This window comes from Hippopotamus amphibius, chromosome 12 (assembly GCF_030028045.1).
Source record: "Hippopotamus amphibius kiboko isolate mHipAmp2 chromosome 12, mHipAmp2.hap2, whole genome shotgun sequence".
NCBI classification, from domain to species: Eukaryota; Metazoa; Chordata; class Mammalia; order Artiodactyla; family Hippopotamidae; genus Hippopotamus; species Hippopotamus amphibius.
In genome coordinates, this window is record NC_080197.1 from 31,342,132 (window position 1) to 31,370,048 (window position 27,917).

Consider the following 27,917-nt stretch of genomic DNA (forward strand, 5'->3'; position numbering starts at 1 on the left):
TAAAGCAGTTTTTTTTTAAATCTTGCAATCAAAAAGTTTATATTTCACCAATGTACATGGTGGATGTACTTAAACACTAAAAGGAACTCAATACACAATCAATGCAATGAGCTGGATAATGTAACAAAAGACAAGTTATCTGCTTTTGGTAGGAAACTTCCAGTTGGGTTAAAATTTTTTGAAAAAAAGAATCCCCAAATTTCTTGACTTTTTTTCCCTGAAAAATAAAGGTTGTTGTCACAATGAGGTACATCTTTTACCCCTTTCAGGAATATCTTAGTATGGCAAAGGAAAGAATATATTGGAGTCATTCTTTAAAAACCAAGATCCCATGAATGAGGAGTCTATGCAAAATTTTCTTCTTAAATGATTTGTCAATGAAGTTTGAGTTCTGTCATGCTTAATTAGCAAATAGTGTGCCTACATACTGGAGAAACACAAAATTTTGTTTTCACATCTCAAAACAAAATCCAGGAAACAATTTAAATCCATGTAATGACTTGCATGTGACTATTTTTTAAGTTTCCAGTTTCCCAGTCACAACTTTATAAAATGTGTAACACAGGAGTCAAGTGTCTTGTACTATATGCTTACATGACAACAAACTGAAAATAAAATAATTTATCTCCATTTTATTCTTACAATAGATTTCAAATCTACATTGGGATGCTGAAGGAAAGGTAATAAAGGCTCACTATGGGCAATGGGAGCCACATAGCAAGATGGGGTAAAAATGAGAAACACAGAGGTAGGTTGACAGGGCCATGGAGCACACTGAGCAGCCTACCTCCAAGGTGCTTACAAGTGTGAGAGTTCCAGACTCAGGATGCGGTTGGAAGGGAGTGGAAACGCCTAAGAAAGGCTCAGTAGGGAAGGTGAAAGGGATTTCTTAGAGAACAAGATGGCAAGCAACAGAGAGCGCCCCATGAGTGAAACTGCGTAACTCATATTACTTTTTCCCATAATCGGTCTAGGTGTATATTTTTCCCCAGCAACACAGAGAAACCCCAGATTCAGAGGTGCAGACAGAGAAAAGGGTTTTGTGCAAAGGCATAAAGGAGTGAATAAGAGACTGCACAAACTAATGAAAAGAAAAAAATTAATTTTTGTAATAATTATCTAAAATATATCTGTGTAACGAGACATTTTCATTTTTATATGTTCCCTTCCACTTTTTGTCTACACCAAAGAAAACCAAGCTCATTTTAGACACTGTCTCATTTGAGTCTCACTGCCCCTGGTGACATTGCTCTCTAAAGGGTTTTATTAACTCACATTGTCTATACCAGTTTCCCCAGCACCAGTGTGTGTTAATTTAGTAGCTTCCCTTCATTTGCACTTAGTAGATACCTAGCAAGGATCAACACTTCTCTGGTCTGTTATTTCCATTTCCATTTGTGCAAGACTACATCCTTTGACAAAGTAAAGTTGCAATAACAAGTAAGGAAAGGTAATGCAGTAACTCTGCATCCCTCTCTTCCATCATATTCCACTTGAAGATTACCTAGTTGGTCTCTGTGTTTCCTTGTTTTCCTGATCAGCCCACTGCCAAGCTCCATCCCCCACCTCAGTACATTTAACCCACACTGCACCCTTGATGCTTCGTAGTCAAGATCATTTGTCAAAGCTGAGACACTGTTCTCTTTCTTTAACTTCCTTATGGAGTTTGGCACAGCTCCCTACTTCCCACCTTGGAACTCTCCCTCGGCTCCTCCTCTACCGCCCACCGACCAAAGAAGTTGGTCTGTGTTCACTTTGCTCCCACTGCATAGTGTATCTATTAAGTAGTGGGTTTCTTATCAGTCTCCCACTTGGGCTTGGGAGCTTCTTTAGTTCCAACCACTTACTGAGTGCGTACCATTTGTCAAGAAATTGTGAAAGGTAAGGTATTTGTCTTTTATCTCCAGGAGCAGATGAACACTGAACATACACATGAATGAGTGAGACTGATATAGGTGAGAACTAGCCAGATTCCAAATTCCATATAAAATATGGACAATTTCAATGTAGCCCTTGATATTTCCCAATCCCAAAGAGGGGCTGACAACAGGGAACCTCTCCAGGGTCTTTGTTAAGTACACGTGTTCTGGTGAGGGTGTAAATGAGTGTGTGAGACAGTAGGAAGGATGCATTGATTTCTAAACAGTGTGGGTTAAAAGGTCCAAGGTTGCAGAGAGCCCAGAGGCAGCCTCCCCAGCCTTTAAGATCATGGTTGGGTACCCACTCCCTTACACAGAAAGATGCCACTCTGTTCTTCCATGCCTTTATTGGTGACAGCAATGGACAACAACAATGCCAGGCACAGCAAGATATTCTGGCCCAGCACCTGGGGTGGCAAGCAGGCACTGCAGGACCACCGGCATATCCAGCCCCAGCGCAAGATCCAGTCTACCCAGGCCATGTCCCTGAATGGGCAGGAGGCCGTCTGTCCAGTTTGTATGTGTGGATCAGCCTATCTGAGTGTCTGGGACGCTGCCTGCAGGGCGCTCCCATTCGCGGCACATGGTAGGGGCTGTTTTGAACACAGCGTGGCATCCCCCGATGGATGGCCAGGCCCCGGTGCTGACCATGGGGGACAGGGCTGGGGACTGGAGGAGGCAGGGGGCCAGGCACAAAGTTCGCTCCAGGGCCACATCCTACAAAAGAATCAGCCATTATCAGAGTGGGCTTCTGGCCAGGATGACCCCAGCTCCGCCTTCAGGCAGTTCTGGTCCTTCAGAGTGAGTTTCTCTGGGTTTCAGTTTCCCCATCTGCAAAATGGCTACACCACTTCCCCTACCTCCAAGTCAGGAAATTGTGACAATCAATGAGCTAATTAATGAGTCTACCAATGCTGTTCCAGACTCTGCTGTGACTGAACCCAACCCTGGGGGGCATAGGGGCTACCCAACTCCTCTCAGCCCACCTGGACACAGGCTGGAAAAGGTGTGCTGGGCAGTTGTGGAGGCACCTACCTAAGTGGGGTGGCATCGAGAAGTCTTCCGTTGGATTAACACTGAAGAATTCACGGGGTGGGAAGGGCGGGCCTGGGAAAAAAGGGGGATTCTGGGGCAGGGGTGGAAACAGAGGAGGTGGGGAGGGCTGAGGAAGAGGGTAGGGAAAAGGCATGGGAGGGGGTAAAGGAGAAGGTGGGGGCAAGGCCAGCTGCTCCCTGAAGTCTGAGGGCTGCCCGTGGCTCCCCTGGAAGAGATGATCCAGCTCTGGCCAGTGCTCAATCCACGGGTCTAGGAACAGGATGGTTGTTTCAGGTAGGCCTGGGCAGCCGGGCTGCCCTGAACTCTGGCTTTCCACTTCTAAACCTCTACTCCCTCCTCCTGGAGAACATGGCAGCCTCTACTTCCTACCCAGGTTTCCTCATCCCCTCTCATTTCAGGCCAAGCCCAAGCTGTGCTCCTTCTTCCCTGCCTGTCTCAATAGTCCGTGGATCTGTCTTTGTTCTGACCTCACGCTCCCCTCCAGTCTTCTCCCTCTGTTGCCCAGCTCCTGCATCTTTAGCTTTTACCTCTCCCAGCTCCTCCCCACAAACCAACAAAATGAGCGTAAGTCTCTCTCAAAAACAAAGATCCCGTCACTTCCTTCTCCCAGTAGGTCCCTGTTCCTTTCACACTTCCTCCCACAAAGAGTATTTTGCCCAGGTGCCATTCTCTCATCAACTGCTCACTGCCTCTTTTAACCCTACTCCACTCCTTCAACACTTTTCCTACTAAATATAACCATTTCCTCACTTCCTGACAGTCACATGATATGACCAATAGGCTCTGTCCTTCCTGAGAGTGCCTCTACTCTCATCTCCTTTTGTTTCCTCCATCAGCCCCTCCTCCCTTCCAACTCCAAAACATGGCTATTGTTTTGCTTTTTCCATCACTGTTCACATTCATGCCCTCAGCTGCCATCTCCCTGCTGGGCATCACTGACTCCAAATCTACTCAACATCTTCATAGTACCTCAAAGAGATCTGTCCTGACCAAACTCACCAACTCATCCTCCCACCCAACTCTTCCTTTTGATATTCCTATTTCTGTGGCTCCAAACTGGATTCAGAAGACCTGAGCCACAACAAGTTAGCCTTACAACCTTTAGAGGATCCCTTCCTTTGTTGGGGATCAGTTCTACAACTGATTTAGATGAGATTTAGTTCTCACCTAAAAAAAAGAAATTGGACCATTATATAATCAAGGTCCTAATTCATTTCCCTGATGCTCCAACTCTGGGCTAAAAGTGACATTTTTGGCCTCTCTGTGCCCTCACACCCTCTAGTGCTACTACAGCCTTCTAACATGACTCAAGTCTCCAATTCAATAAACACTATCCCGTAGGTACTTTGTACACAGTAATTGCACTAAATACTGGGACTGAAAGGGATGAGCTGTCAACAAGTGAGGCAGGAACCATACCCTTGGAGGACATGATCCAGGGCAGAAAAAGACAAGGAACAATCACCCATGATGTCCCCTTTATAAGAAGGCAGGAACTGAGGGGCTGACAGCACCAGCCAAGGGGCTGCGTCGCTTCTAACACCCTGCCTGGATTGCCTTTCCTGTTTCTGCCTTTCCACCCCCCACATCCACTCCTACCTAAAAACATCCCATTCCTTTCCTGTTTATCTGTAGCATAAGGGTCTTCTGACATGCTGCCTTACGTGCTCAACACTGATTCACATACACAGAGGTGACCACACGGCTAGACCACACAGAAAGCCAGGGGAAGGAAGGACTACTCAGGATCCACAACAGTCCTTCAAGGGGCCTCTACTCCCCTTGAGGACCTCTGTCCTGTTGTTTATGAGCCCTGTGCTCTGAGGGCTCTTTGCATCACTACCCTCCCCACTTGTGGTAGGGCTCACCATGGGGATAGTCACGCTTGGGCAGCTCCACACCCCAGGCATCAGCCACATGGGTCAGAAGCAAGTGTGAGAGGTGGCGGTGGGCGTGCTGGTCCCAGTGGACACCGTCCCGGTGACGGTGCCGTACTGCATGTCGGAAATGAAAGTGGAGGTCCAGGACATCAAAGCAGTGGTCCCCGGCCAGCGTAGCGCTGTAGAAGTTCCCTTCCACCACATCCCGCCGCAGAGAGCCCGCCAGGGGCTGGAGCTGAGTGAGAAAGCGCACCATCTAAGAGCCACAGAATGAAGCAGGTTTGGGAGGGAAGGTCCTCTATCTACCAGTCAGCTGCCCCATTCTCTGTCCTGAGGAGCTCTCCTCACTTGCCTCAGGCAGAAGGAAACCCCCAGTGACACGCTCTCCTAAGGGCATTGCCATGTTCCACACCAGCAGGCAGGAGTCTGGCAACACCTGGTCCATGCGCACGAAAACCCGCTCCAGGTTCTCTCGGTAGCTCTCCATCGAGCAGCGGCCATACCTGTTGGGTGGCACAAAGGGTGGGCAAAAGAACAGCGGTGGGCGGCCTCTGAGCCATACCTCCACCTCCAATTTCCCTCTTGCCCGGCGCCAACCTGGAGAGATCCCAGAGGCAGGAGTTGATGATCACCAGGTCTGGGGCAGGTCCATAAGTCAGCTCCTCCAGGACTCCCTCGAGGTACTCAGAGTAAACGCGGGTGAGGAAGTAGAAGCGTACAAGGTGGTGGCCAGAACCCGAGCAGAACTGGCGGACCTCTCGGTACTGCGTCCCGTTGTGCAGCTCACCCAGCTGACCCCCGGCCACCAGCTGGTCCTGTTCAAAGCTCAGCTCCCCCTGCCGACCCCCACACCCAGCTGGTCAGACCCATGCCAGAGGGGAGGACCCTACCAGGCCAGAGTCTGTGCCTGCCCACCACTGGCACGGCCCCCAAGCTTCCCTCACCTTGGCTTTCAGCTGGGCAGCTGTGAGCAGTGAGTCCTTCTGGAGCAGAAGCACCAGGTCTTTGTACACAGCCCGCTGGACTGCAGGGAGACAGAGATCCTGAGGCTGAGGCAGGTCTCACTCCACCCCAGCTCCTTCCAAATCCAGGTCTCTCATCTTCCCAGGGCTGGGGTTGCCCAGCCCCACCTTCGTGGAGTGTTGACTTAGAGGCAGGAGAAAAGCTGAGGTTAAAAAGTCCTGGCACTGCGTCTGTTTCTTCTAGCTGTACACCACTCCTCAAATCAGTATATAGTGACCCAAGATCACCTGGCAGAAGTCAGCCAAGTCACCCAAGAGACAACACAATCCACCCTCTATCATGAGAGACACGGGGCGGGGGGGGGGGGGGGGGGGGGGGGGTGGCGCCTGTAGGGAAGAAAAATGCTGAGCAACGACCAGCTGAAAAGCTTGACAGGCTACATCTATCAGGACACCTGTGGAAGGCGCTGGGGAAATACAAAGAGAAAACCTACTGGACTGGAAGAGACCAGAGATGAGGAAGGAGGTTTGAGATGGAGACAAAGGGTCCAGACGCATAAAACAGGCTGCATGTGCGGGACCAGGAAGTGTGATCCTAGAAGGGCACTCACTTGAGTCCCCCAAGATGACCACGAACTTGTTGTGTAGCAGCTGCTGGACTTCCGAGGCCTGGAAATGGACCATGGTGCTCCGCAGCGGGCGGCGCGGCTCCTCGTTCTCCAGACAGAAGACCATGCCGCCGCCAACAACGACGGGCTGCAGGGAGAGGCCACTAAGCCGCGCGAGGGCGGGTACTCAGGACAGGCTGGCTCCAGGGCCCACCCCAGGATAAACAAGACCCGCGCGGGCCCCTTCCCGGCTGCTCAGGGCTACAGGGACCAGGTGGGGGCTGCAGAGTGGGACCCATGGTGGTGCCGGCCTCCGTTAGGCCCGGCACAGGAGGCAGGAGGTCGCCAGGCCCGCGGACTTCCAGAACACCGCGGCGCTTCCCGCGCGGTGCCGCCCTGCGCCCCGCCACGTGCCGCCGGCCCGCGCATGCGCGCGCGCGCTCGCGCCAATTACCAAGTCCCGGGGCTCCGCGCCGTTCACCCGCGACCCGGGCAGGCCCGCACACCGCGCGCCACGCCCGCCGCGGGCCCCGAGCCTAGCCTCATGTTCCCGCGCCTGAAGAGGCCGGTCGCTTCAGCACAGCCTCTGCCCCGCAGAGCCCGCGCGTCCCGGTTAGCGGTCGGTGCGCAGCCCGACGCCCAGCCCTCTCCATGCGTGAGTCGCGGAGGCCCGACGGCGCCTCGGCCCTCCCCGCCCCGAGCGGCGACGCTCACAACTCCCACTTCCGGTCACCCATGTCCCGCCCTGCCCGACCCCCAACGTCCCAGGGGACAGGAAAGCAGCAGGGGTGGCCGCGGTGGGGGGCAGGAGCCAGGGCCCGGCCCGTCCGGGGGCGCGGCAGCGGCGGCGGCGGCGGCGGCGGCGGCGGTCGAGTGCAGCCGCCCGCCGTGGTGACGGCCGTGGCGGCGGCCTCGCCACGTGACCCGGACGGGCGGAAGCGGAAGTGCCTGCCTGCCAGCGCTAGGCGGGTGTCTCCTCGGCGCTGGCCGGCCGCCGCCCGCACCCGTCATGGACTGCTACACCGCGAACTGGAACCCGCTCGGGGACTCTGCCTTTTACCGGTGAGCCGCCCCGCCCTCCCGCCCACGGTCTGGCTTATCCCGCTGGCCCGCCGGCTCGGGTCTCCGGGCGGAGCCGGCGGCGCGCGTCCTGCTCTCTACGGGCGCTGGGGTCCGCCCCTCGCCGGCTCTCCCGCGGTGTCTACCACTTAACGCACAGCCTCCTAGGGCCGGGCCTTCCCCTGCTCTGGAGACGGAGACTGAGTAGGGGCACCGCACAGCCGAAGCCCAGGCCTGACAGCCCCCGGGGGGATGCCCAGATCACGTTGAAGGTGGCCGCCCAGGGGCGACAGCGAGTGCCCGGTCTCCTGTCGGGAAGTGCTGCTGCAGTCAGACCGCAGAGGTGCTCCTAGGGGGGCGGGGCTGCACGGCGGCCGGGTAACAGTGCTGACTAAGGCGGGGAGAAGGAGGCGAATCGTCAGTAAATCCAGAGGCAGCGCGAGTGAGGACCCCCTGCTGGGGCCGCCCTCTCATGGGAGTCATGGGGTCCTAAACCGCTAATCTCCCTAAACTGTAGACTGATCACATCATTACCCTAATTAGGGTTTTTTTCAATGGCTTCCCTTCTTTGTAAGATAAAGTACAAACTCCTTCTTGTGTTATATATATAAACCGGTCCCATTTGTCTCTTCAACTTGGACTTCAACTTCTTCAGCTCCTACCCAAAACTGTGTTCCACTTGCACAGAACAGGATCCCAAAACACATGTCTCATGGCTCACTGTGATTGCACCAGCCTGCAGTTCCTTCTGTGGGCACTGCCATTTCCCTCTTTACTTCACTGGAGAGTTCTTGGTCATCCTTCAGGACTTAGTTTAAGGATTCTTTCTGAAACTTTCCCTGATCTAATCCCAATAGAGTTGATTTTCAGCTGACTTTCCTTTGCGTCTCACAGGACCCAGTGCTAAGGTCTGTTATGTATGGCCCAATACGGCAATATTTGTATAGGTTTCTTCTGCTAAACCAAATTCCTTGAGGGCTGAGAGCACATTTCTTGCACCTCTTTATCTCCAGTGCATATTTAGAACAGTGCTTGCTATGTAGTGGTTGCCTAATAAAATAAAACAAAAAATACTTTATTGATTGTAACTAAAGATCTCAAAGGCGTCCTGTTGGGGTCTTATTTTAATAGAAGACAACTGTTCATGGTAGTGAAACCATATACCATTGTTATTCACATATTAAAACTTCCAATGTAATTTTTAATTTACACAATGTCAGCCCTTAACATGTCTGAGATGGATATATGCCTTGATGCAGTTTTTAGAGATCTGTTGCATTTATTGTTTATTTCTAATTCTAAAAATTTGCCTGTACAATGTGAAAAATTGCAAAAATTTAGTTAAAAATTGGTGAAGTCAGTAGGAAATAACAGTGATTTAAACTGTGTGGAGAAGAGATGTCAGTTGACATAGGTAGCCATGTAATTTAATTTGATGTTTACAGCACAGCATATACTTTTTAATTAATTAATTAATTTATTTATTGGCTATGTTGGGTCTTTGTTGCTTTGTGCGGGTTTTCTCTTGTGGAGAGCGGGGGCTACTCTTCGTTGCAGTGCGCAGGCTTCTCATTGCAGTGGCTTCTTTTGTAGAGCACAGGCTCTAGGGGCGCAGGCTTCAGTAGTTGTGGCATGCAGGCTCAATAGTTTTTTTGCTCTTGGGCTCTAGAGCAAAGGCTCAGTAGTTGTGGCGCATGCGCTTAGTTGCTCCGCAGCATGTGGGATATTCCCGGACCGTGGATTGAAGCCGTGTCCCCTGCATTGGCAGGCGGTTTCTTAACCACTGCGCCACCAGAATATACTTTTAAAAACAGTAACTTGTATTAATTTTGAAAATATTTGTTGCCTACACAGTCTTGTTAAATAGAGTACTGCAAATGATGACCTCATTGCCGTAGAACTCCTGTTTATCATATGAAGTCTTAGCTTTGTTTATATACCAATAAGGTTTTAAATGAGATAAATATAGAGTACATGCCGTCGGCATGACCTGTGTGGGTAGCCTACCCTTACCTGTGCTGTACTGCCAGAAAGGAGTAGAGGTGTAAGCCTTGCTGCAGAGGATGTGTTATTCTTGGTAATGGATGTTGAGCCTTTCTATGTACTAGACACCATGCTAAGTACTTTGTGTGTATTAAATTGTCTGTCTCACAACCCCATGAGGTAAGTATCATTATTTTCGCCCCATCTTACTGATGAGGAAACTAAAGCACAGAGAAATTAGGTGACCAGGTTACACAGGTAGTGGAGCCAGGATTTGAACCCAGTCTTCTTCTAGAACCTGTGTTAAAGCATAGGGTTTTTGTTTTTAAGTAGGAAAACAAAATAAGTGTTTTAGCTTCTCTACCAGAATGGAAATATTTTAGGTGTAGATACTTGGTTTTATTTGTATTTGTGCATAGCTTATGCCAGGACTTAATACGTGTTCAAATAAGTGAATGGATGATAAACAGGTGGCAGACGTTTCAAGCGCTATCTTCAGGATGGGATTCTTTTGCATTGGAAGTACGTGTTCTGGAAAAATCACTCATTTGGGAGGGCAAGGAAAGGTAATAATGATTAGTTCTTATGAGGCTCCAGAATTTTAGCCTTTTTTATTCTAAAAACCCAGTTTGGCATAATACCATTAAATAATTTTGTCCAGCCCTTTGCCAGACTGAATGTATATTGGGCCAATAAAAAGACATGGACCCTTTCTGCCCTCAGAACGTGCAGCCAGCAGGGAGACAGTTGATAACCACTAATGATTTTTTGATCATAAGCAGTGAGTTGAAGGAGTGTGTGGGGTCCTCAGAAAGCATATAACAGATTGGTAAGTCAGAGGTGAAGAAGACTTTCTGAAGGAAACTATACCCCATCCAGAAGATGAGTGGACTTAGGTGCAGGGAATGGGATCCAAGAAGAGCACATACAGAGGTCCTGAGGCAGGAGAGACAAGGACACTCTCAGTGACCTAAATAGAGAGAGCCAACGTGGCTGGAGTGCTACAGACAAGGGGGCAGGACAAGAGACAGGTAACTGTCTTTCTCCTAGGGGCCACATCCTGCAAGGCCTTATAGACCACCTTTATTTGAAGAACAGTGGAGAGCCTAAATGAAAGGATTGATGTGATTGGATTGTGCGCTTGTGTGTGCGTGTGTGTGTGTGTGTGTGTGTGTGTGTGTGTTTTAAGTTCCTCCTGGAGGCAGTGGGGGGACAAGTTGGAAGGGGCAGGCAAGAATGGAGACAAGGGAGGCTGGTTAGGAGGCTAGTGGAGTAGACGAAGGAGAAGTTGATGGTAGTGAGCACTGGAGATGGAGAGAAGACGACCAGTCTGAGAGATATTAAGGCGGTAAAATTGAAGGCGTTTGTGTTGAGTTGCACTTGGTAGGGAGGAGGAAGAGCAACAAATTGAGGATGACTTGGATTTTTGGCTTAAAATAAAGAGAAAGGAAGAGTGAATTTGGTGGGGAAGCTGGTGAACTTGGTTTTGAACACAATGTTTCAGATACTTTGGAAAGATCTTTTATGGCGGAAGAGAGGAGACTGAAGATACATTTCATACTGGCAAATCTCTTTGTAGAAGGGAGGTTGACTATTTTCCTAGGTTTTATAGGTTTATATGCTTGTCCATTTTGCACACATAAACATGAACATTTATAAAAACTGTGGTTAAATACACATACTATAAAATTTACTATCTTATTCATTATATAGTCCAGGAATGCTAAGCATATTCACATTGTTGTGCAATCAATCTCCAGAACTTTGTCATCTTGCAAAATTGAATCTCTATACCCATTAAATGACAACTCCTCATTCTCCCCTTCCCCCAGCCCTGGCAACCACCATTCTATTTTCTGTTTCTATGAATTTGGCTACTCTAGATAGCTTGGCTTATTTCATTTAGCATACTGTCCTCAAGGTTCATCTGTGTTGTAGAATGTATCAGAATTACCTTCCTTTTTAAGGCTGAATAATATTCTATTGTACGTATATACCACGTTTTATTTATGCATTTGTCCGTCAGTGGACACTTGGGTTGCTTCCACCTCGTGGCTATTGTGAATAGTGCTGCTATAAACAATGGTGTACGAGTATCTCTTTGAGACCCTGTTTTCACCCAGAAATGGAATTTCCAGATCATATGGTAATTCTGTGTTTAATATTTTGAAGAACTACCCTACTGTTTTCCATGGCAGCTGTACCATTTTACATTTCCAGAAACAATGCACAAGGATACATTAGTAGTATTTATTTATGTATTTATTTATTTTTTATTTATTATTTTTTTGGAGGTACACCAAGTTCAATCAAGTAGTATTTATTTTTAAGGCAGGCTGGAGTCAGAGGATTTCAGGGGTGATGGTGGTCTCTCTTCAGGGCCCATGAATTTTGGAATTGATGGATTATTCCCCAAGGCCAAACCTGATGCACTTCTTCCTTCACAGTGGTCCGATAGCCCAGCCTGGACAGGCTGGAGGTCATCTATTTTCCCACAAGCTCTTCTCTTACTGCAGTGGACTGTGCTCTTCCAGCAGTTCAGCTGCACTGCAGCAGGGATTTTGTCACTGTTTCCCGGAGGGGGCTGGAATTGAGACTACCAGACCTGCTAGATTTAGTTATTTTCTGGTATTAGAATCTGGGGTCCATTTACTGCTGCTGTGGGGGTTTCCACTTCCAGGACCTGCAGGTAGAGGAGAAATATGTAGCTGGCCTTCCTTACTGAAGATGTGGCCTATCCTTACAAAGTCCTCATCTCTAGACTTTTCTGAGTTGCTGCTCTCAGTCTGCACCATCCATACCCCAGGCCAACCTCGAGGCATAGCTTGAGCCACCTCCCTGTCCCCGAGAAGCCTTCTTTACCTCGAAGGTTTGAGGAGGTGGCCTGTGCTTTGTCGCTCTTCACTTCCTGAGCCTTACTCCTGTAGCCCTACGCCTCTTTCCCAACCCCACTCTGTGTAGATGCTAACTTCCTGGCCTGCAGCTGGAGCCTCCCTGGGTCCCTTTTCCCAATCGCTGACTTCACCTCGTGCTTCCCAGAGAGCTGGAACTCGTTGCCTAGAAGAAAGAGCCTAGGCTTCCCCTGACAGGACCCGCCTGTTGTGTTCCCAGCCTGCTGAGGAGATGTGCTGTCGCCCTGCCTTCTCAGAAGCCATGCGCTGTCCGCCTACCCTGCCGCTGCCACAGGTTTCTCCAGCTGTTGTTGTGCAGGACCCCCTGCATCAAGGTCACCCAAGATGCTGGCTGCATGCAGCTTCCTAGGCCAGATCTCCATTATGTCTGGGATGGGTCCTGGGAGTGTGATCTGTATTTTAACAAGCGACCAGCTGTTTCTTTGCTGCAGGCAAATTTGAAGACCTCTGCTCTGCATTGTTTTCCACCATCCCTGTCGCCAAGGCCTCCTTATCAGATCTCAACCTCTATATTCAAATCTCCCCATCCTGACAAAATGAACTTCCCTATTCAAAAAATAGACAAGTCCCTCCTCCTCATCTCCCCAAAGGTTCGAAAGCTGCCATCTATACTTGCTTCCATTTTCTTTCTTGCCACTGACTACTCACTCTGGCCTGACCACCTTCTTCTCAGTGACATCCTGTTACTGCACTGGACACAGCTCAGGCCTCATTTGAGCTTGACTACCTGGGGCATTGGGTAGAGGTGACTTCCCTTCTCTCTTGGAATTTGTATTTAACCTTTCACAATGAAAAATTTTAAATGTACCATAAAGCAGGAATAGTAGAATGAATACCCATAGCCATTGTAGGCTTAAAAATTGTTATCCTGTTGCAATACATTTGCTTCAACTACTTTGTAAGTTTAAAAAAAAAATAAGAAAAAAGTTCAAATATACATTACTGTTCTAAAAATAATGTAGTGGACATCCATGTGCTCATCACGCAGCTTCAGAAAGTGTCAGCACTTTGCCATTCACTTTTCATCTACCCACCCCTCCGCCCTCCAGCACACATTACTTTTGGGGATCATTTAAAAAGAAACCCTAGACGTCTTTTCAATCAAATACATTTTCTGCTACATTTTAAAGTAAATTATAGTCGCAACTTCAATGTGTATTACTTTGAAAAAAAATGGCAGTTTCCTATAAAAGTAGTGTTATTTCACACCAAACAAAATGAACATTTAATATCATCTAACAACCAGTCCTTCTTCAGATTTCTCCAGTTGTCTTCAAGTTGAGACCCAAATAAGAATTATTCATTTGCTTACCCCGCCAACACTGTGTGACTTTCAGAGATATTAGTTCCTCGAACTCAGACCCCCACAGTGAAAGCACCAAGTCCTAACCACTGGACCACCAGGGAATTCCCTGCTTACCTCTTTTAATTAAGTGTCTTGTAAACATGAACATTATCCTCCTCACTCTCACCCCTATCTTTTGTTTTCATGACATTGACTTGTTTTAGAGACCAAGTCACTTTCTGGATTTGCCCCATTGCTTCCGTGCAGTGCCTTTGAACTTTTTTCTCTATCATAGCCTGTATTTCCTGAAACTGTGTTAGATCTAAAGGCTTGATCAGATTCAGGTTAACATTTTCAGCAGAAATGCCTTGTAGGTGATGCGTGTGTGGTGTTCTTGCTGCATCACATCTGGAGGCGTCATCTGGAGGCATCATTGTATCAGGTTGTCTGCTACAAGGGAAGTTGAGATTGACAGGTGTTTGGATGCTGATGGCCACATCCTCCATTATAAATTCTTATTTCCCCCTTGTTTACAAGCAAGTGGTCTGTGGAATGTGACACTGGTAATATCACTATGATTCTAATTAGGAGACAAACTATACAGTTATTAAATAGGGGAAGTTTAATATAAAGAACTGTTAAATTATGATAAAGTAAGTATAAGATAAAATAAAACTCTTCTTTTCTTGGGCTGAGGAGGAAGGAAGGACAAATTGGAAGGGGGTGCCCTCCCCAAGCTGAGGTTCTGACCTCACTGGAGAAGGTTTAGTCGCAGCCCACTGAACGGTGGGGGAGTTGGTGGTTTGCCGGGGCCACAGCTTGTTCACAGTCACTGGGCAAGCAGGAAACAGCCCTCTTGGGCACAGACAGGGCACAGGTGACCCAGAGCTGGTGGCCAGGTTCTTGGACTTCCACAGTGAGCACCAGTGTGAGCTGGAGACCTGGAGCATGTGGTGTCTTGTGGAGAGAACCACAGAAGGTGGATGCCAGTCCAGGCCAAGGCTGTGAGGTCACCAAGGGGTTGTGTGTTCTGGGTGCATGGTTGGGGCGGAGTGTCACCAGATGCCCTCATTCCCACGCTGCTGACTGACCTTCCAGCTGCTGGAAATAGCCAGAGACCCCCTTCCTCCTGCAGTATCCGTTTACTACAGGGCCCTCTACTGAGGAAGCATAACATCCAGCTCACTGTAGAGCATGTATTGAAGGGTGACTTTGGAGCTGGGAGGTAATAAATCAATAACTGGCACAGTCCATTCTTTGGCTGATCAGCTTCCACAAGCGCCCTCTACACACTTTTCAAGTCCCTCACAACAGCAAAACAACTCTGTGTTTCTGCCTAACAGGATACCACCATCCTTCTTACAAGTAAACTACTCTTTCCCAAAATGAGAAGACATACAGTCTTAACAGTCATTGTATCAATCACCAGATTAGTTACTCCTCAAATTGAATTACAGTCCCACTGAATATTCTGTTACCTAAACATTGAATTTTAAAGTTAACCTCTAATAATTTGTGTATAAAAATAAAATGGGAAGGAGAGAAGATAATGGCTAGTATATATATATAAACACATACATGTAACAAGTGCAGAGAAAATACACAAAGTGGCTACAGTCTTCATTTCTGTAATTGGTCCCAAGATCATAGTTAATATCTATGGCTTCCTTTTTCAACTGCCCATTCCATATTTCCCTTGCCCTCAGCCAGAACCTTCACTGCTCTGCTCTTTACATAGTGAAGTGACCCAAACCTCTGTCATTCTGCTTTTTTTAGTTGCTGAGGTTTTTCATTAATCTTTCCTGTTAGGCATGGAAGTGCTAAGAGCGGCCTCAGACGATCCCCTGGGTTTCAGATGTAGTCCTTCTTGCCTCCATATGTAGCAGCAACTTGATTTCCCTTTGGCCATCAGGATAATCACTTCAGCCAGTAAATTAACCCCATCTTCTTTCCGGTTGTTTCCGTGGCATAAGAGCCCCAAACGGCAAGGTGGCACTCTTATCTTCCACTTCAGTGACTCCATTGTTGTGTCCCCTGATGGGAACATTCCCCTCTTGGAGACTCAGCTCTCAAAACCAATAGGTCTCAGAGTTACTGGAACTGGAAGGAGTATTTTAATGAGAGTCAGTAGGTGTAATAGTGAGAGGAGCCACTCCCACTTCCACCCCTTGATTCCCAGTCCCCCATATTCTGACTGTGGAGGAGACCATGTAATGGTCTCTGATGCAAAGTGTAAGCTTGCATCCTGTAAGCCCCATACTTTTAGGATACTGTCTCCCAGTTGGTGCTGTAACTGAATTGTCAGTACATTTTGACCGGCCGCTTCTGGGTAATGGAATATAAGGTAAGACTAGTTGATTCTATGGACCTGAGCTCACTGCTGCACTTCCTTCGCTGTGCAATAAAGTCCTTGATTAGTTGCAAGGTTTGCAGAATGCTACAACGGTAGATGAGACATTCCGTTTATTTAATATTTATTTATTTGGGCTGTGCCTGGTTTTAGTTGCGGCACGTGGGCTCTTAGTTTCAGCACATGGACTCTTAGTTGTGGCACGCATGTGGCACCTAGTTCCCTGACCAGGGATTGAACCTGGGCCCACTGCATTGGAAGCTTGTAGTCTTACCTGCTGGACCACCAGGGAAGTCCCACAGTAGATGAGACATTCTGTAAGTCCACGATGGTGGGTGCTCGCAAAGGCATTACAGGTAAAGAAATCTGTATTCCAGTGAGGATAAATCTTTGCCTCCATGATGTAAGAGGTCCATCATGGTAATTGACTTGCAGACTGCTCACTCAGGAATGGTGCCATGTTGAGGCCATGTATTGGCCCCTGCTCTTGGCTGATTAACCACTCAGCAGGAGTGTTAGCCAGGTCCGCCTTGGAGAGGGAGGCTCCCGAGACATCTACCTCAAGTGAGGTCATCACGGGGTTTTCAAGTAGAGGAATGCTAGTCTCCTCGGGCACAGGAGCTACTTCCACTGGTGAGGAAGACTCAGAATGACTTGGGGGTTCAAGATTGTCAGTTTCATGTGGGCCTAACCAGTTGTCTCCCTTCCAGATGTCAGGATTCCATTCTTTTCTAAGTAGTGCCCTAACTTTCACGTGAGAAATGGTGTGCTGGAGAATTTAACCGTTACTGTTTAACAACCCATACAATTAAACTCTGTCTTTGAGTCACAGTAGCAGCTGTGTGACTACAAGAAATAAGAGATTCTTTTAGGCTGTTACAGAAGCTTTTTGCTTCTCGGACCATGACCTCAGCTGAAAGTTAATGGACCTAACCTTGTCATTTTCTGTTTGTAAATGTTCAACTGCACTCAAAATAACCCATCCACACCACAGCCTTTATAATCATCATTATTGCCATACAGTCAAGCACAGAAGTCACTCCCAAAGCTTGAGTTTGACTTGGCATGTTCACCACATTGAACTGCAGCTTTGATTATTTGTGATGCTGCTGCACGCAGTGGGTTACTAGCATCCATTTCCCATCGGCAGGGAACACAGCACTGCGTCCAAGCACATGACCAAACCAATCCTCAAATCCCATCTTTAGGGGTCTATCTCCTGGGGCCACTCCCTGTGCCAGTTAGTCTGGGTCCAGTCAGGAGATGTAAACTGGGAACGTTTAATAAATGTAAGGAATTATTAAATTGTGATAAACGGTATAAGATGCGAGAAATTTTTATACTGTAGCCTAGGGCTAAAGGAGAGTACTTAAGGAACGACAGACTTGGAAGGAGGGTCCTTCCCCAGGCTGAGGTTCAGATCTCAGAGAAAACAGAGTTGCAGCCCACTGGATGGCAGTGAAGTTTACTGGTTTCCCTGGGCCAGAGCTGGTCCACAGTTGCTTGGCAAGGAAGAAGCAACCCTCTGAGGTTCAGGAGGTAGGGGGGCACAGGCAAGCTGCAACTAGGGGTCAGTGGTGTGGGCATGCAGAGGGAGTTAAGGAGCTGATGCCAGTGGCCTGGAGCACACAGTGCCTATAAGGAGAGCCGCAACCAGAGACTGGGTGCATGGTTGTGCAGAGGGGGTCCGTGGAAACACTTGAGGGCACAGGCAGGTAAGCCAGAGGCCAGTCATCTTGGCATGCGGAGGAAGTAGGGCCTGGTGTAGACAGGAGGCCAGAAACCCCATGTATGTCCAAGGAGCCAGTCTGGACAAGCCTCGGAGGTTGCTGCATGGCTGGGTCAGAGCACCACCAGATGTCTTCACACCCTGGCTGCTGGCTGACTGCCCTGCTGGAAGCCACAGAAACCTCTTCCTCATGCAGTGTTCCTCCAGCGCCCTCTGCTGAGAAGGCTCAGCATCAGGCTCACTGTGAAGGAAAAATGCTTAAAAGAATACCGTCTGTTATCACAGAACACATAATGGAAGGGTGAATTTGGAGCGGGTGCTAGGTCTGTTTGAATACCTACCTTCCCATCAGATTCCATCCAAGGATTTTAGTAACAAAAGGTCAAAAGAAATGCATATGGGGTTTAAAAATTCAAATAATGCAAAAGTTTATAGCCTACAAATTGTCAGTCTCCCTGTTCCCCTCCCCCATTCACCACCCTCTCCAAAGGTAACCGCTGTCTCTCCACAGTGGCTTAGTGTGGAGGCCAATGAGAGTTTTTCCATGTATTTACACACATACATGTGATTATATGTAAATATGCTTGTAAAAATATGTGCTCAGTTTCTTATTGCATAAGTGGATTCATATGGTTCATACTGCACCACAGCTTGCCTTTTTTTTTTTTTTTTTACTTAACAACATATCTTAGAGGTCACTTTGTGTCAAGATACACAGTCACTTTGTTAATAGGCACATAATATTCCCCAAAATGGCATGCAATAACTTATTTAACCAGTCTCATTTTAATGGGCATTTAAGATTTTTTCCAGGATTTTTTTTTTTTAGCTATTTTAAACAGTGCTGCAGTGAATTCAAACCTTTGTGTACCTGTGCAAGTAGTTTCATAGGTTAGACTCTTGGAAGGAAATTGCTAAGTTAGAGTGGTACACATTGAAAAGTTGGATACAGAAGTGGTTCATTTTCTTCCATAATGTTGAATCATTTTATACTCCCACCAATATGTAGGAAAGTGTTCATTTTTCCACATCTTCAACAATATTGCATGCTACTTAATTAGACTCTTAATTTTTGCCACTCAGATGGCCAAGACATAAAAATAATTTTAAAATTCATATTTACATAGTTGTTAAGTATGTCTGTTCCTGTCCTTTGACTATTTTTCTGTTGTTTTGTTTCTACTGATTTGTAAAGGGGCTCTTTACATGTTCTCTATAATAACCCTTTGTTACAAATGTTACAAATTTTCTCACAGTGGTCACTTGACTTTTACTTTATGTATTAGTTTTTAACATACATAAGTTTTATATGATAAAGTCTATCAGTCTGTTCCTTTGTAATTTCTGGGTTTTGTCTTACTCTGAAAGACTTTTGCATAGTTCACATTATAAAAATATTAGCTTACATTTTTCTCAAGTTTTTTATGTTTTGTTTTTAAATATTTTCATATAGTTATGATATAGCCCTTGACCATTTTTCTTTTACTTTTATTTTCACTTTTTACAATTAATTAGAGTCTTTTGTATTTTTAAGAACAGTATTCCTTTTTCACATGTGTTACATTTTTTCCCCTTTTCATAGTTTGTTTTTCTAGTTTGTTTTTGGTGGATTTTTTTAATGTATAAAAATTTTTAATGTTAATTATTTTAATAAATAACTATTACTGTGGCTTAAAAACTCAGTCTCATTCCCATCCCTGCTTCTCTTCAAATGATCCCACCCCTCACCTGCAAGTAACCACTGTTACTAGATTCTTAGAAACTTTGTAGAGTTTCTTTTTTCAGATAGAAGCAAATATAAATATATATTGTTTTTACACCATTTATATAGAAGTACACAGAAGTTCTTAATTTTTATTTAGACCCGCTTGTTATTTTTCTTAGTGACTTCCAGGCTTTATATCATGTTTAGAAATTTTTTTTCTACTTTGAGATTGTAAAAATAAGCAAGATCTGTTCTGTTATGGCTTTTTTTTTTTTAACACTTATATCTTGAATTCCATCTGTAAAATATTTTATTATAGAGATTAAGTAATGAAATAGCATTTATTGTGATTCTTCCCATATGGTCCATTGTCTCATTTCAAGTATCAATTTGCACCAGTTTGAAATGTCCTCTTTATTATACACTCTATTCCCAGGTCTTTTCCTGGATTATCTTTTCTTTCATTGATCTAGTTGCTTATTACTGTGCCAGAACAAGTTTTAATTAACTTTAGTTTGTAAGTGTATCCGATATCTGATATATTATGTGTTTTCATATTTTCAAATGTTCTTAAATATTATCCAGTATTTTCTCTTTCAGATAATCTTTTCTTCCCCTAGATGAACTGTAAAATCAGTTTGTGCTTCCCTACCCATCAAAAAATTGGGCTGACTTTTATTGAAATTCTTGTGTATTTATAGATCCTTCAGAATGTTTCTCTGTCTTCTATATCCTTGAGTAAACCAATTTGATTTTGCAAAAATTTTTTATTAGGTTTATTCTTGGGTACCTTATAGGTTTACTGCTATCACGATTAGGATCTTTTTTAAAAGTTATATTTCTAATTAGTTCCTGCTATGGTATAGAAAACTAACTGATATAGAAAATATATTGATTTTTGTTGGTGACTTACTGAGCTCTTCCTTTCATTGTTCTATAGACTGCTTTGGATTTTCTAAGTAGACAATCTTGATATTTGTAAATAAGTAGTAGCAATCTCATTCCTTCTTCAAAATGGAAACCTCTGTTTTTTTCCTTAAATTATTTTGGCTAGAATGCCAAGAAGAATGTCAGTAGGAAGAGATGATGGGCATCTTCCTGATCTTTAAGGGGAAGGCTCCTGAAATGATATTAGCCGAAACACCCTCCTTCTTAAACATTGTCTTCTCTTGGTATCCTGGAGTAGTGTCTACTCCTACTCTGTCCCCTTTTCCTCACCGCCAACCATCAAATGATGGCATGCCTCAAGCCTCCTGCTCTGTCTTCTCATGCAGCACGTCTCTTGGTGACCCACGCACACTCAGATTGTAGTCATCTCTTGCCAGTTTGTAATTTGTTACAAATTTTAAGTTCCGTTACAAACGTAACTCCTGTGAGTCAAGCATTCATAGATTGGCATCTGCAACCCAGGACTCTTCCCCAGCTCTGGACTCACTAAAGGCTTCTCTTGGGTTTCTTTCAGCCACTGCTCACTCAGTACCTCTAAAACTGACTTCATTATCAACAGGCGTTAAGCTGGACCCCTGGGTATAAAGCTCATAACCAGATTCAGTGTTAAGAACCTGAAATGGAAGAAAGGCTGCCTAACCTGAGAGGCCCTCCTGGAGGGTCTTATTTCCTGTTAATGCAGGCCCAAGCCAACCACCCCACCCTAGTCTCACCTCACTCTATGCTCTGGATATTGGCTGCACAGCCTGCCCTCCCAGCACCCTCCACTCCCTCACCTGCTGTCCCTAAACATGCATGTGGTCAGTTGGCCTAGCTGTTTCTAGTCATCACCCCCCTCCCTGCCCCTGGGGGGCCCTGTGGAAGACAGATGGAGGCATTAGGGGCACCTCTGGGGCTCACTCCGTCTGGATGCAGGGTCATGACGAGGCTAATCTCTGCTTGTCTCTGTGTGGGCAGGAAATATGAGCTGTATAGCATGGACTGGGACCTGAAGGAGGAACTAAGGGACTGCCTGGTGGCCGCTGCACCCTATGGGGGCCCCATTGGTAAGTCGCCCCTCTGCCACTGTATGCTCTGCGACCATGGGATGAACTCAGGCTCCTCGATTCCTGGGGTCCTTGCTGTTGGGCGGTTCTTACTGCCATATGCTACCCACCCCCACTCCACTGTACTGAGATGCTTTTAATTATGGTTCTCGTGAGGCCTGCTGCATGTGGGGTGGACCTAAGGAGCTAGTTCATAAGGCCTGCTTCGCGGGGGGTGGGCCTGGGCAGCTAGGACAGAAGGTTTCTTCTCAAACCGCAGCGCTGCTGAGGAACCCCTGGCGGAAGGAGAAGCCTGCCAGCACACGGCCGGTTCTCGAGATCTACTCGGCTTCTGGTATGCCTCTGGCCAGTCTGCTGGTAAGCACCCTGCCTGCCCTGCGGCTGGGAGCTAGACAGGGTTCTGCATCCCGAGGACAGCCTCCAGAACCTCCCTCTCCTCTGCAGTGGAAGAGTGGGCCCGTGGTGTCCCTGGGCTGGTCGGCTGAGGAGGAGCTGCTCTGCGTGCAGGAGGACGGGGTCGTGCTGGTTTATGGGCTTCACGGTGACTTCCGGAGACACTTCAGCATGGGCAATGTAGGAGCCCCAGGGGGCTGAGGGAAAGGGATGGAGCCTGGGACTCTGCGGCACCCTCAACCCATGGCCCCTCTCTCCAGGAGGTGCTCCAGAACCGGGTTCTAGATGCCCGGATCTTCCATACTGAGTTTGGTTCTGGGGTGGCCATCCTCACAGGGGCCCACCGCTTCACTCTCAGTGCCAACGTGGGCGACCTCAAACTCCGCCGGATGCCAGAGGTGCCAGGTGAGCCCTGACTCCCCTGAGGCAGCATTCACTGCCCACAAATGTGCCTCCAGTCCATGGGACCATCAGAGGCAGAAACCGTGGGCTCTGGTCAGCCTGAGGTTGTCCACTTCCCTGGCCGCAGGTCTGCAGAGTGCACCCTCGTGCTGGACCACAGTGTGCCAGGACCGAGTGGCACACATTCTTCTGGCTGTAGGACCTGATCTTTACCTCCTGGACCACGCAGCCTGCTCCGCAGTGGTGAGGGGCCTTGAGTGGGAGTGAAACTGGAGGGACTGCGGGAGGCAGTGGGAGGCTCTGAGAAGTCAGTATTTCTGGTGTCCTCCCCGGCCCTGTCCCAGACCCCCCCTGGCCTGGCCCCAGGAGTGAGCAGCTTCCTGCAGATGGCTGTCTCCTTCACCTACAGACACCTGGCGCTCTTCACAGACACGGGCTACATCTGGATGGGAACAGCATCTCTCAAGGTGTGGTCCTAGGACGGCACAGGGGCACCATGCCTTGTCCAGGAAAGCTCTGTCGGGGTTAGGGATAGGACTTTTGAACCAGACTAGTGACTGTTGAGACAGGGCCATGACACTTCCTGCACCCTTTCAGGAGAAGCTGTGTGAGTTCAACTGCAACATCCGGGCTCCCCCGAAGCAGATGGTCTGGTAAGGATGGGGGCGTTATCCTAGGGGTAGAAGTGGACATAGCCTTGTCTCCTGTTGATTCATCCTATCTACTGACCAAGCCAAGTGGAGCTTGAATCTTGTCTTCTCTGCCAGTGCAATTTGAGGGGCCAGTCCCCTGTGGGCCCCAGATGCCCCTGGGAGCTGACAGCATAGGGTGAGAGGGAAGCACGCGGGTCAACCAGAGGAATGGGATAAGGGGCAGCAAGCCCGTGCAGGGTTGTCCCAAGGCAAAGTGATATACGCAGCGATGTGGGAGACGTGGCTGTGGGCCAGGCATCCTGTGTCCCAGATGTGTGTGTGTGTGTGGTGCTGCCCACAGGTGCAGCCGTCCTCGCAGCAAGGAGAGGGCCGTCGTGGTGGCTTGGGAGAGGCGACTGATGGTGGTGGGTGACGCACCTGAGAGCATCCAGTATCCTTGGAGAGCTGCTGGGAGTGGGGGGGAGGAAGGAGGGTCGCCTGCCCTGCCCCCATCTCTGGGTACTCTTAGGAACCTTGACCAAGCACAGGTTCGTGCTGGATGAGGACTCCTACCTGGTGCCTGAGCTGGATGGGGTCCGCATCTTCTCCCGCAGTACCCATGAGTTCCTGCACGAGGTTCCAGGTGAGGCCCTTGTAAGAGCACTGGGTGACCGGGGCAGGGGCTCCTCAGCACCACAGCTGCCCTGGGCTGGTGCCGCAGAGTAGGATCAGGGCACTGAGGCGGGGCCGAGGGTTTCCTGACCCCCTCTCCCACTCACCAATTTCCTCCCCCAGTGGCCAGCGAGGAGATCTTTAAAATTGCCTCAATGGCCCCTGGAGCGCTGCTGTTGGAGGCCCAGAAGGAATATGAGGTAAAGGCCTGGGCCCCAGGGCACTCTCTTTCCCCTTCCCCTAACTGGCCCAGCCCCTGCCCCTGCAGCCAAGTGCTGCCCGTCAAGACAGGGGTGCAGGCAGGATGCTGGGCTGGGCTGGGCTAGAGAGAGCTGGCTCAGGTGGACTAAAGGGACCTGGTGTCCTCCGTGTGGTGATAGGGAGGGGCAGAGAACTCCCACTACCCCCAGTCTAGGCACACGTCAGGGCTCTATGGAGAGGTTTCAGGCCCCTAACAGGCAGCTGTGGGCTGATATGGGGGTGTGTGTGGGCACCTTGGGGGGTGGACTGAGTGGGCTGAGGGGATTTGGGGCTCCTCTGCAACCTTCTAAACCAGCCTATTTGAACCACAGTCCAGAGGGGTTGGGGGCCAGACATGGAGGTATTCTCGGTCATGACGCACTGTCCCTGGCACCCTCCCCCAACCCCAGAAAGAGAGCCAGAAGGCGGATGAGTACCTGCGGGAGATCCAGGAGCTGGGGCAGCTGCCCCAGGCTGTGCAGCAGTGCATCGAAGCCGCGGGACATGAGCACTGGCCAGACATGCAGAAGAGTCTGCTCAGGGTCGGTCTGAATGGCAGGGCTAAGGAAGGGGGCGCTGGGCAGGGGTGGGCTGGCAGCAGGGGAAGCTCTCTATTGCCCTCTGGCTCTTTTCAGGCGGCCTCCTTCGGAAAGTGTTTCCTGGACAGATTTCCACCCGACAGCTTCGTGCGCACGTGTCAGGACCTTCGTGTACTCAATGCTGTTCGTGACTATCACATCGGGATCCCCCTCACCTATAGCCAGTATCCCCACATGTGCTGACAGGGTGTTTACTTCTGTGGTGGAGGGGCAAGGGGATGGAGATGCCGCCTGAAGGTCCCTGGGCAAATAGGACTTCTCTCCCAGCTGGATCCTTAACCAGATAAAATACAGATACAAGCAGCTCACCATCCAGGTGCTGCTGGACAGGTACAGCAAGCCCAAGGGTGCTGGGAGGAGGGCTGTAAATGGGCAGGCATTAGAGCCCCTGGTGTACTGCTGTGGTCACCACTCCTGATGCATTGCCTTAGGATCTGGGAGTCTGGAGTTACAGGCTGCGGCCACTCTGCCCTCTTTCTACCCCACTTTTATCCCTGGTGCCCTTTATCTTCCTTGTCTGCCAGGCTTGTGTTGCGGAGGCTTTACCCCCTGGCCATTCAGATATGTGAGTACCTGCGGCTTCCTGAAGTGCAGGGCGTCAGCAGAATCCTGGCCCACTGGGCCTGCTACAAGGTGAGGATAGAGGACAGAGTTCAAGGGCATTTAGGAGCTTCCAGGCCCTGGTGAGGTGTAGGAAATAAGTGTAGAGCTGAAAGGGTGGGTCCTGATCGAGGCAGTGGGGGTGAGGGTTAAAGGGTGAGAGCTAGGTTCGCGTGACACCCCCTTCTCTCTGCAGGTACAACAGAAGGACGTTTCTGATGAGGATGTTGCTCGAGCCATTAACCAGAAGCTGGGGGACACGCCTGGCGTCTCTTACTCTGACATTGCTGCACGAGCCTATGGCTGTGGCCGCACGGAGCTGGCCATCAAGGTGTGGGCGCCTAGTCCTCCCTGGATGCTCTGATGTGGGTGCTAAAGGCCCCCAGGCCAGCTCCTTCTCTTTGTACCTTCCTCCCACCCCACAGCTGCTGGAGTATGAGCCACGCTCTGGGGAGCAGGTTCCCCTTCTCCTAAAGATGAAGAGGAGCAAACTGGCACTAAGCAAGGCCATCGAGAGTGGGGATACTGACCTGGGTGAGCAGGGTTTATGTGAGGACAAAGCTGGGGACCTAGGCTGGGCAAGCGGCTGGGCTGGACCCTCATCCCACCTATCATCCCACAGTGTTCACAGTGCTGCTGCACCTGAAGAATGAGCTGAATCGAGGAGATTTTTTCATGACGCTTCGGAACCAGCCCACGGCCTTAAGTTTGTATCGACAGGTGTGTGCAGGGGGGCAGGGTTGGGTGGAGCCTCCTGAGCCCCTGAGTTGGCCTTGCTGACTGCCCACCTGCTGCGGCCCCAGTTCTGTAAGCATCAGGAGCTGGAGACGCTGAAGGACCTTTACAATCAGGATGACAACCACCAGGAGCTGGGCGGCTTCCACATCCGAGCCAGCTACGCGGCAGAGGAGGTCTGAGCGCCGCGGGGCGGGCGGGGCCACGGGCTGCACCGTTGGTCTGCCTCCTTCTGGAGTCTAGGCCTTGAATGTGACATGCATCCCCTTTGGTCCTCACCGTGGAGGGAGAGCTTGAGAAGATGTGAGGCCAGGATGGGGGTTGGTTCCAAAGGAGCTAGTCTCCCCATTAGGGACACCAGAGCGCTGTGCGCAGTGGGTAGGGCTGGCAGTGGCGACCCTGGGCACAGGGATGGGGGGAGAAAACCGTAGCCTAGGTGGGGAGGGCTGAGGTCCTTTGTGCTATGAGCTCAGATGTCCCTTCTTCCCTGGCAGCGTATCGAGGGGCGAGTTGCGGCTCTGCAGACAGCAGCTGACGCCTTCTACAAGGCCAAGAATGAGTTTGCAGCCAAGGTTTGGCCTGTTCTTCTCTACAACCTCTTCTCCTCCCCTCCCGGTCTTCCCTACTTGTCCCTCTCATCCCTGTCCTGCCTTATCCCTGTTCCCAGGCCACAGAGGATCAAATGCGGCTCCTACGGCTGCAGCGACGCCTAGAAGACGAGCTGGGGGGCCAGTTCTTAGACCTGTCCCTACATGACACGGTCACCACCCTCATCCTCGGCGGCCAGAACAAGCGCGCGGAGCAGCTGGCGCGTGACTTTCGCATCCCTGACAAGAGGTTGGTGAGGCCGGGTCTGCGTGCAGGTCCCAGGACCCCCTCCCCCTCCTGCAGCACCTCCATGCCCAGCTTTCCACAGGCTCTGGTGGCTGAAGCTGACTGCCCTGGCAGATCTGGAAGACTGGGAGGAGCTAGAGAAGTTTTCTAAGAGCAAGAAATCACCCATCGGCTACCTGGTAAGGCTAGGCCCTCCCTCCAGCACACCTCCAGTGAGGCAGTCAGTGCTGGAGAAGAGGGCCAGGCTCAGACATCCTGGTCACACATCTGTTCAGCTATCCCACAGAGCTAGTGGGAGCTTTCTGAGCCAGGCACCTGGGAGGATGGGCCCGAGTCTGCCTGCAAATGTCGAGGGCGGGGAAGGAGAATGAGCTGCTTTCCCCGAGGAAGGCCGCAAGGGACACCACATACCTGAAGGAAAGTCCTGTTTGGGGGGGAGGGGCACAGGGTGGGCACATATTCAAGGCAGTGGAGGCTCTTGAGGGGTTTGTTTTCTGTTCAGAGGTGTGGTGGGTCGGTGGGATAAGGGCAGCCATGGGAGAAAACTCAGGCCCTGGGAGGGCAGGAAGTGCCTGCTGTGAGGGAGTAGCAGTGGATGGTGGAGTGGACACATGGAAATAATTGGTCTCAAAGCTCTAACAGATCTTTGGGGTAGGTTGTTTCTGCCCAAAGAATGTTGAGATCACAACTGTTGTATGTGTATGTTGGGTGGGAATGGCGGGAGGGTTATACAGACTGAAGAGTATATAAAATACATTGGGATGATGTATCCACTGGGCTTTGCTCATAAGAGAGAGAACAGGAGGGCTCTGCCTTATCTTCCCTCTCCACCCTTTGCCTCTCCTAAGCCCTTTGTGGAAATCTGCATGAAGCAACACAACAAATACGAGGCCAAGAAGTACGCTTCCCGCGTGGGTCCTGAGCAGAAGGTCAAGGCCTTGCTTCTCGTTGGGTGCGTCTGCTGAGAGCCCTGAGGGTGCTGGGTGGCTGAGCCAGCGGGCTGACGAGAGGCATGGTTTGTGCCCTTGGGCAGCCCAGCATCATGTTCCCTCCTGCTCAAACCCCAGGGACGTGGCTCAGGCCGCAGATGTTGCCATCGAGCACCGCAGTGAGGCAGAGATGAGCCTTGTATTGTCCCACTGCACCGGAGCCACAGACGGGGCCACAGCTGACAAGATTCAGCGGGCCCGGGCACAAGCCCAGAAGAAGTAAGGGGCCTACCTGCTCATCTCCCCAAGCAGAAGTGGGCCTGGCAGAAGTGTCACTGCTCATCTAGCTCTTCCCCCAGAGCAAAGCCTGAAAAGCTGGGGTGGGAGCCAGGGTTCTGGTTGTAAATAAAGTTGAAACATTTTAGAGCACTTGTCTTCT

The 27,917-nt window shown here is 49.4% G+C and overlaps 2 protein-coding genes across 5 annotated transcripts; one reads left to right on the top strand and one right to left on the bottom strand.

The window, feature by feature from the left end:
• Window positions 1–1,471: 1,471 nt before the first annotated feature.
• On the bottom strand, window positions 1,472–7,364 carry PCED1A (PC-esterase domain containing 1A). 2 transcript variants are annotated; one of them, XM_057702268.1, is made up of 8 exons: window positions 6,880–7,364; window positions 6,429–6,573; window positions 5,800–5,879; window positions 5,453–5,691; window positions 5,208–5,358; window positions 4,844–5,111; window positions 2,955–3,224; window positions 1,472–2,636 (listed from the first exon to the last, which is right to left on the bottom strand). In XM_057702268.1, the coding sequence occupies exons 2-8, from the start codon at window positions 6,550–6,552 to the stop codon at window positions 2,389–2,391; spliced, it is 1,380 nt and encodes a 459-aa protein (XP_057558251.1). In that variant the 5' UTR covers window positions 6,553–6,573; window positions 6,880–7,364; the 3' UTR covers window positions 1,472–2,388. The 2 variants fall into 2 exon arrangements, with proteins under 2 accessions (XP_057558251.1, XP_057558252.1); XM_057702269.1 differs by having other exon boundaries at window positions 4,844–5,090; window positions 6,429–7,362.
• Window positions 7,346–27,901, top strand: VPS16 (VPS16 core subunit of CORVET and HOPS complexes). 3 transcript variants are annotated; one of them, XM_057702264.1, is made up of 24 exons: window positions 7,346–7,487; window positions 21,354–21,442; window positions 21,702–21,799; window positions 21,887–22,015; window positions 22,096–22,240; window positions 22,365–22,480; window positions 22,582–22,704; window positions 22,835–22,890; window positions 23,231–23,320; window positions 23,418–23,512; window positions 23,665–23,741; window positions 24,192–24,323; window positions 24,417–24,544; window positions 24,675–24,710; window positions 24,905–25,013; window positions 25,177–25,311; window positions 25,406–25,514; window positions 25,603–25,700; window positions 25,784–25,891; window positions 26,210–26,287; window positions 26,383–26,552; window positions 26,632–26,728; window positions 27,398–27,501; window positions 27,617–27,901. In XM_057702264.1, the coding sequence occupies exons 1-24, from the start codon at window positions 7,435–7,437 to the stop codon at window positions 27,759–27,761; spliced, it is 2,520 nt and encodes an 839-aa protein (XP_057558247.1). In that variant the 5' UTR covers window positions 7,346–7,434; the 3' UTR covers window positions 27,762–27,901. The 3 variants fall into 3 exon arrangements, with proteins under 3 accessions (XP_057558247.1, XP_057558248.1, XP_057558249.1); XM_057702265.1 differs by lacking the exon at window positions 25,784–25,891; XM_057702266.1 differs by lacking the exons at window positions 7,346–7,487; window positions 21,354–21,442; window positions 21,702–21,799 and having other exon boundaries at window positions 21,888–22,015; window positions 22,172–22,240.
• The last annotated feature ends 16 nt before the right edge of the window (window positions 27,902–27,917 follow it).

What these genes read in the sequence shown, in the direction of transcription:
- PCED1A (XM_057702268.1), bottom strand. Translation starts at nt 6,552, where the DNA reads ATGGTCTTCTGTCTGGAGAACGAGGAGCCGCGCCGCCCGCTGCGGAGC. An exon ending in GGTCATCTTGGGGGACTCAA is followed by an intron (nt 5,880 to 6,428) that starts GTGAGTGCCCTT and finishes GTCTCCCTGCAG; the next exon opens with TCCAGCGGGCTGTGTACAAA. An exon ending in TGCCTCTGGGATCTCTCCAG is followed by an intron (nt 5,359 to 5,452) that starts GTTGGCGCCGGG and finishes GCCACCCAACAG; the next exon opens with GTATGGCCGCTGCTCGATGG.
- VPS16 (XM_057702264.1), top strand. Translation starts at nt 7,435, where the DNA reads ATGGACTGCTACACCGCGAACTGGAACCCGCTCGGGGACTCTGCCTTT. An exon ending in CCGGATGCCAGAGGTGCCAG is followed by an intron (nt 22,241 to 22,364) that starts GTGAGCCCTGAC and finishes CCCTGGCCGCAG; the next exon opens with GTCTGCAGAGTGCACCCTCG. An exon ending in AGAATGAGTTTGCAGCCAAG is followed by an intron (nt 26,288 to 26,382) that starts GTTTGGCCTGTT and finishes CCCTGTTCCCAG; the next exon opens with GCCACAGAGGATCAAATGCG.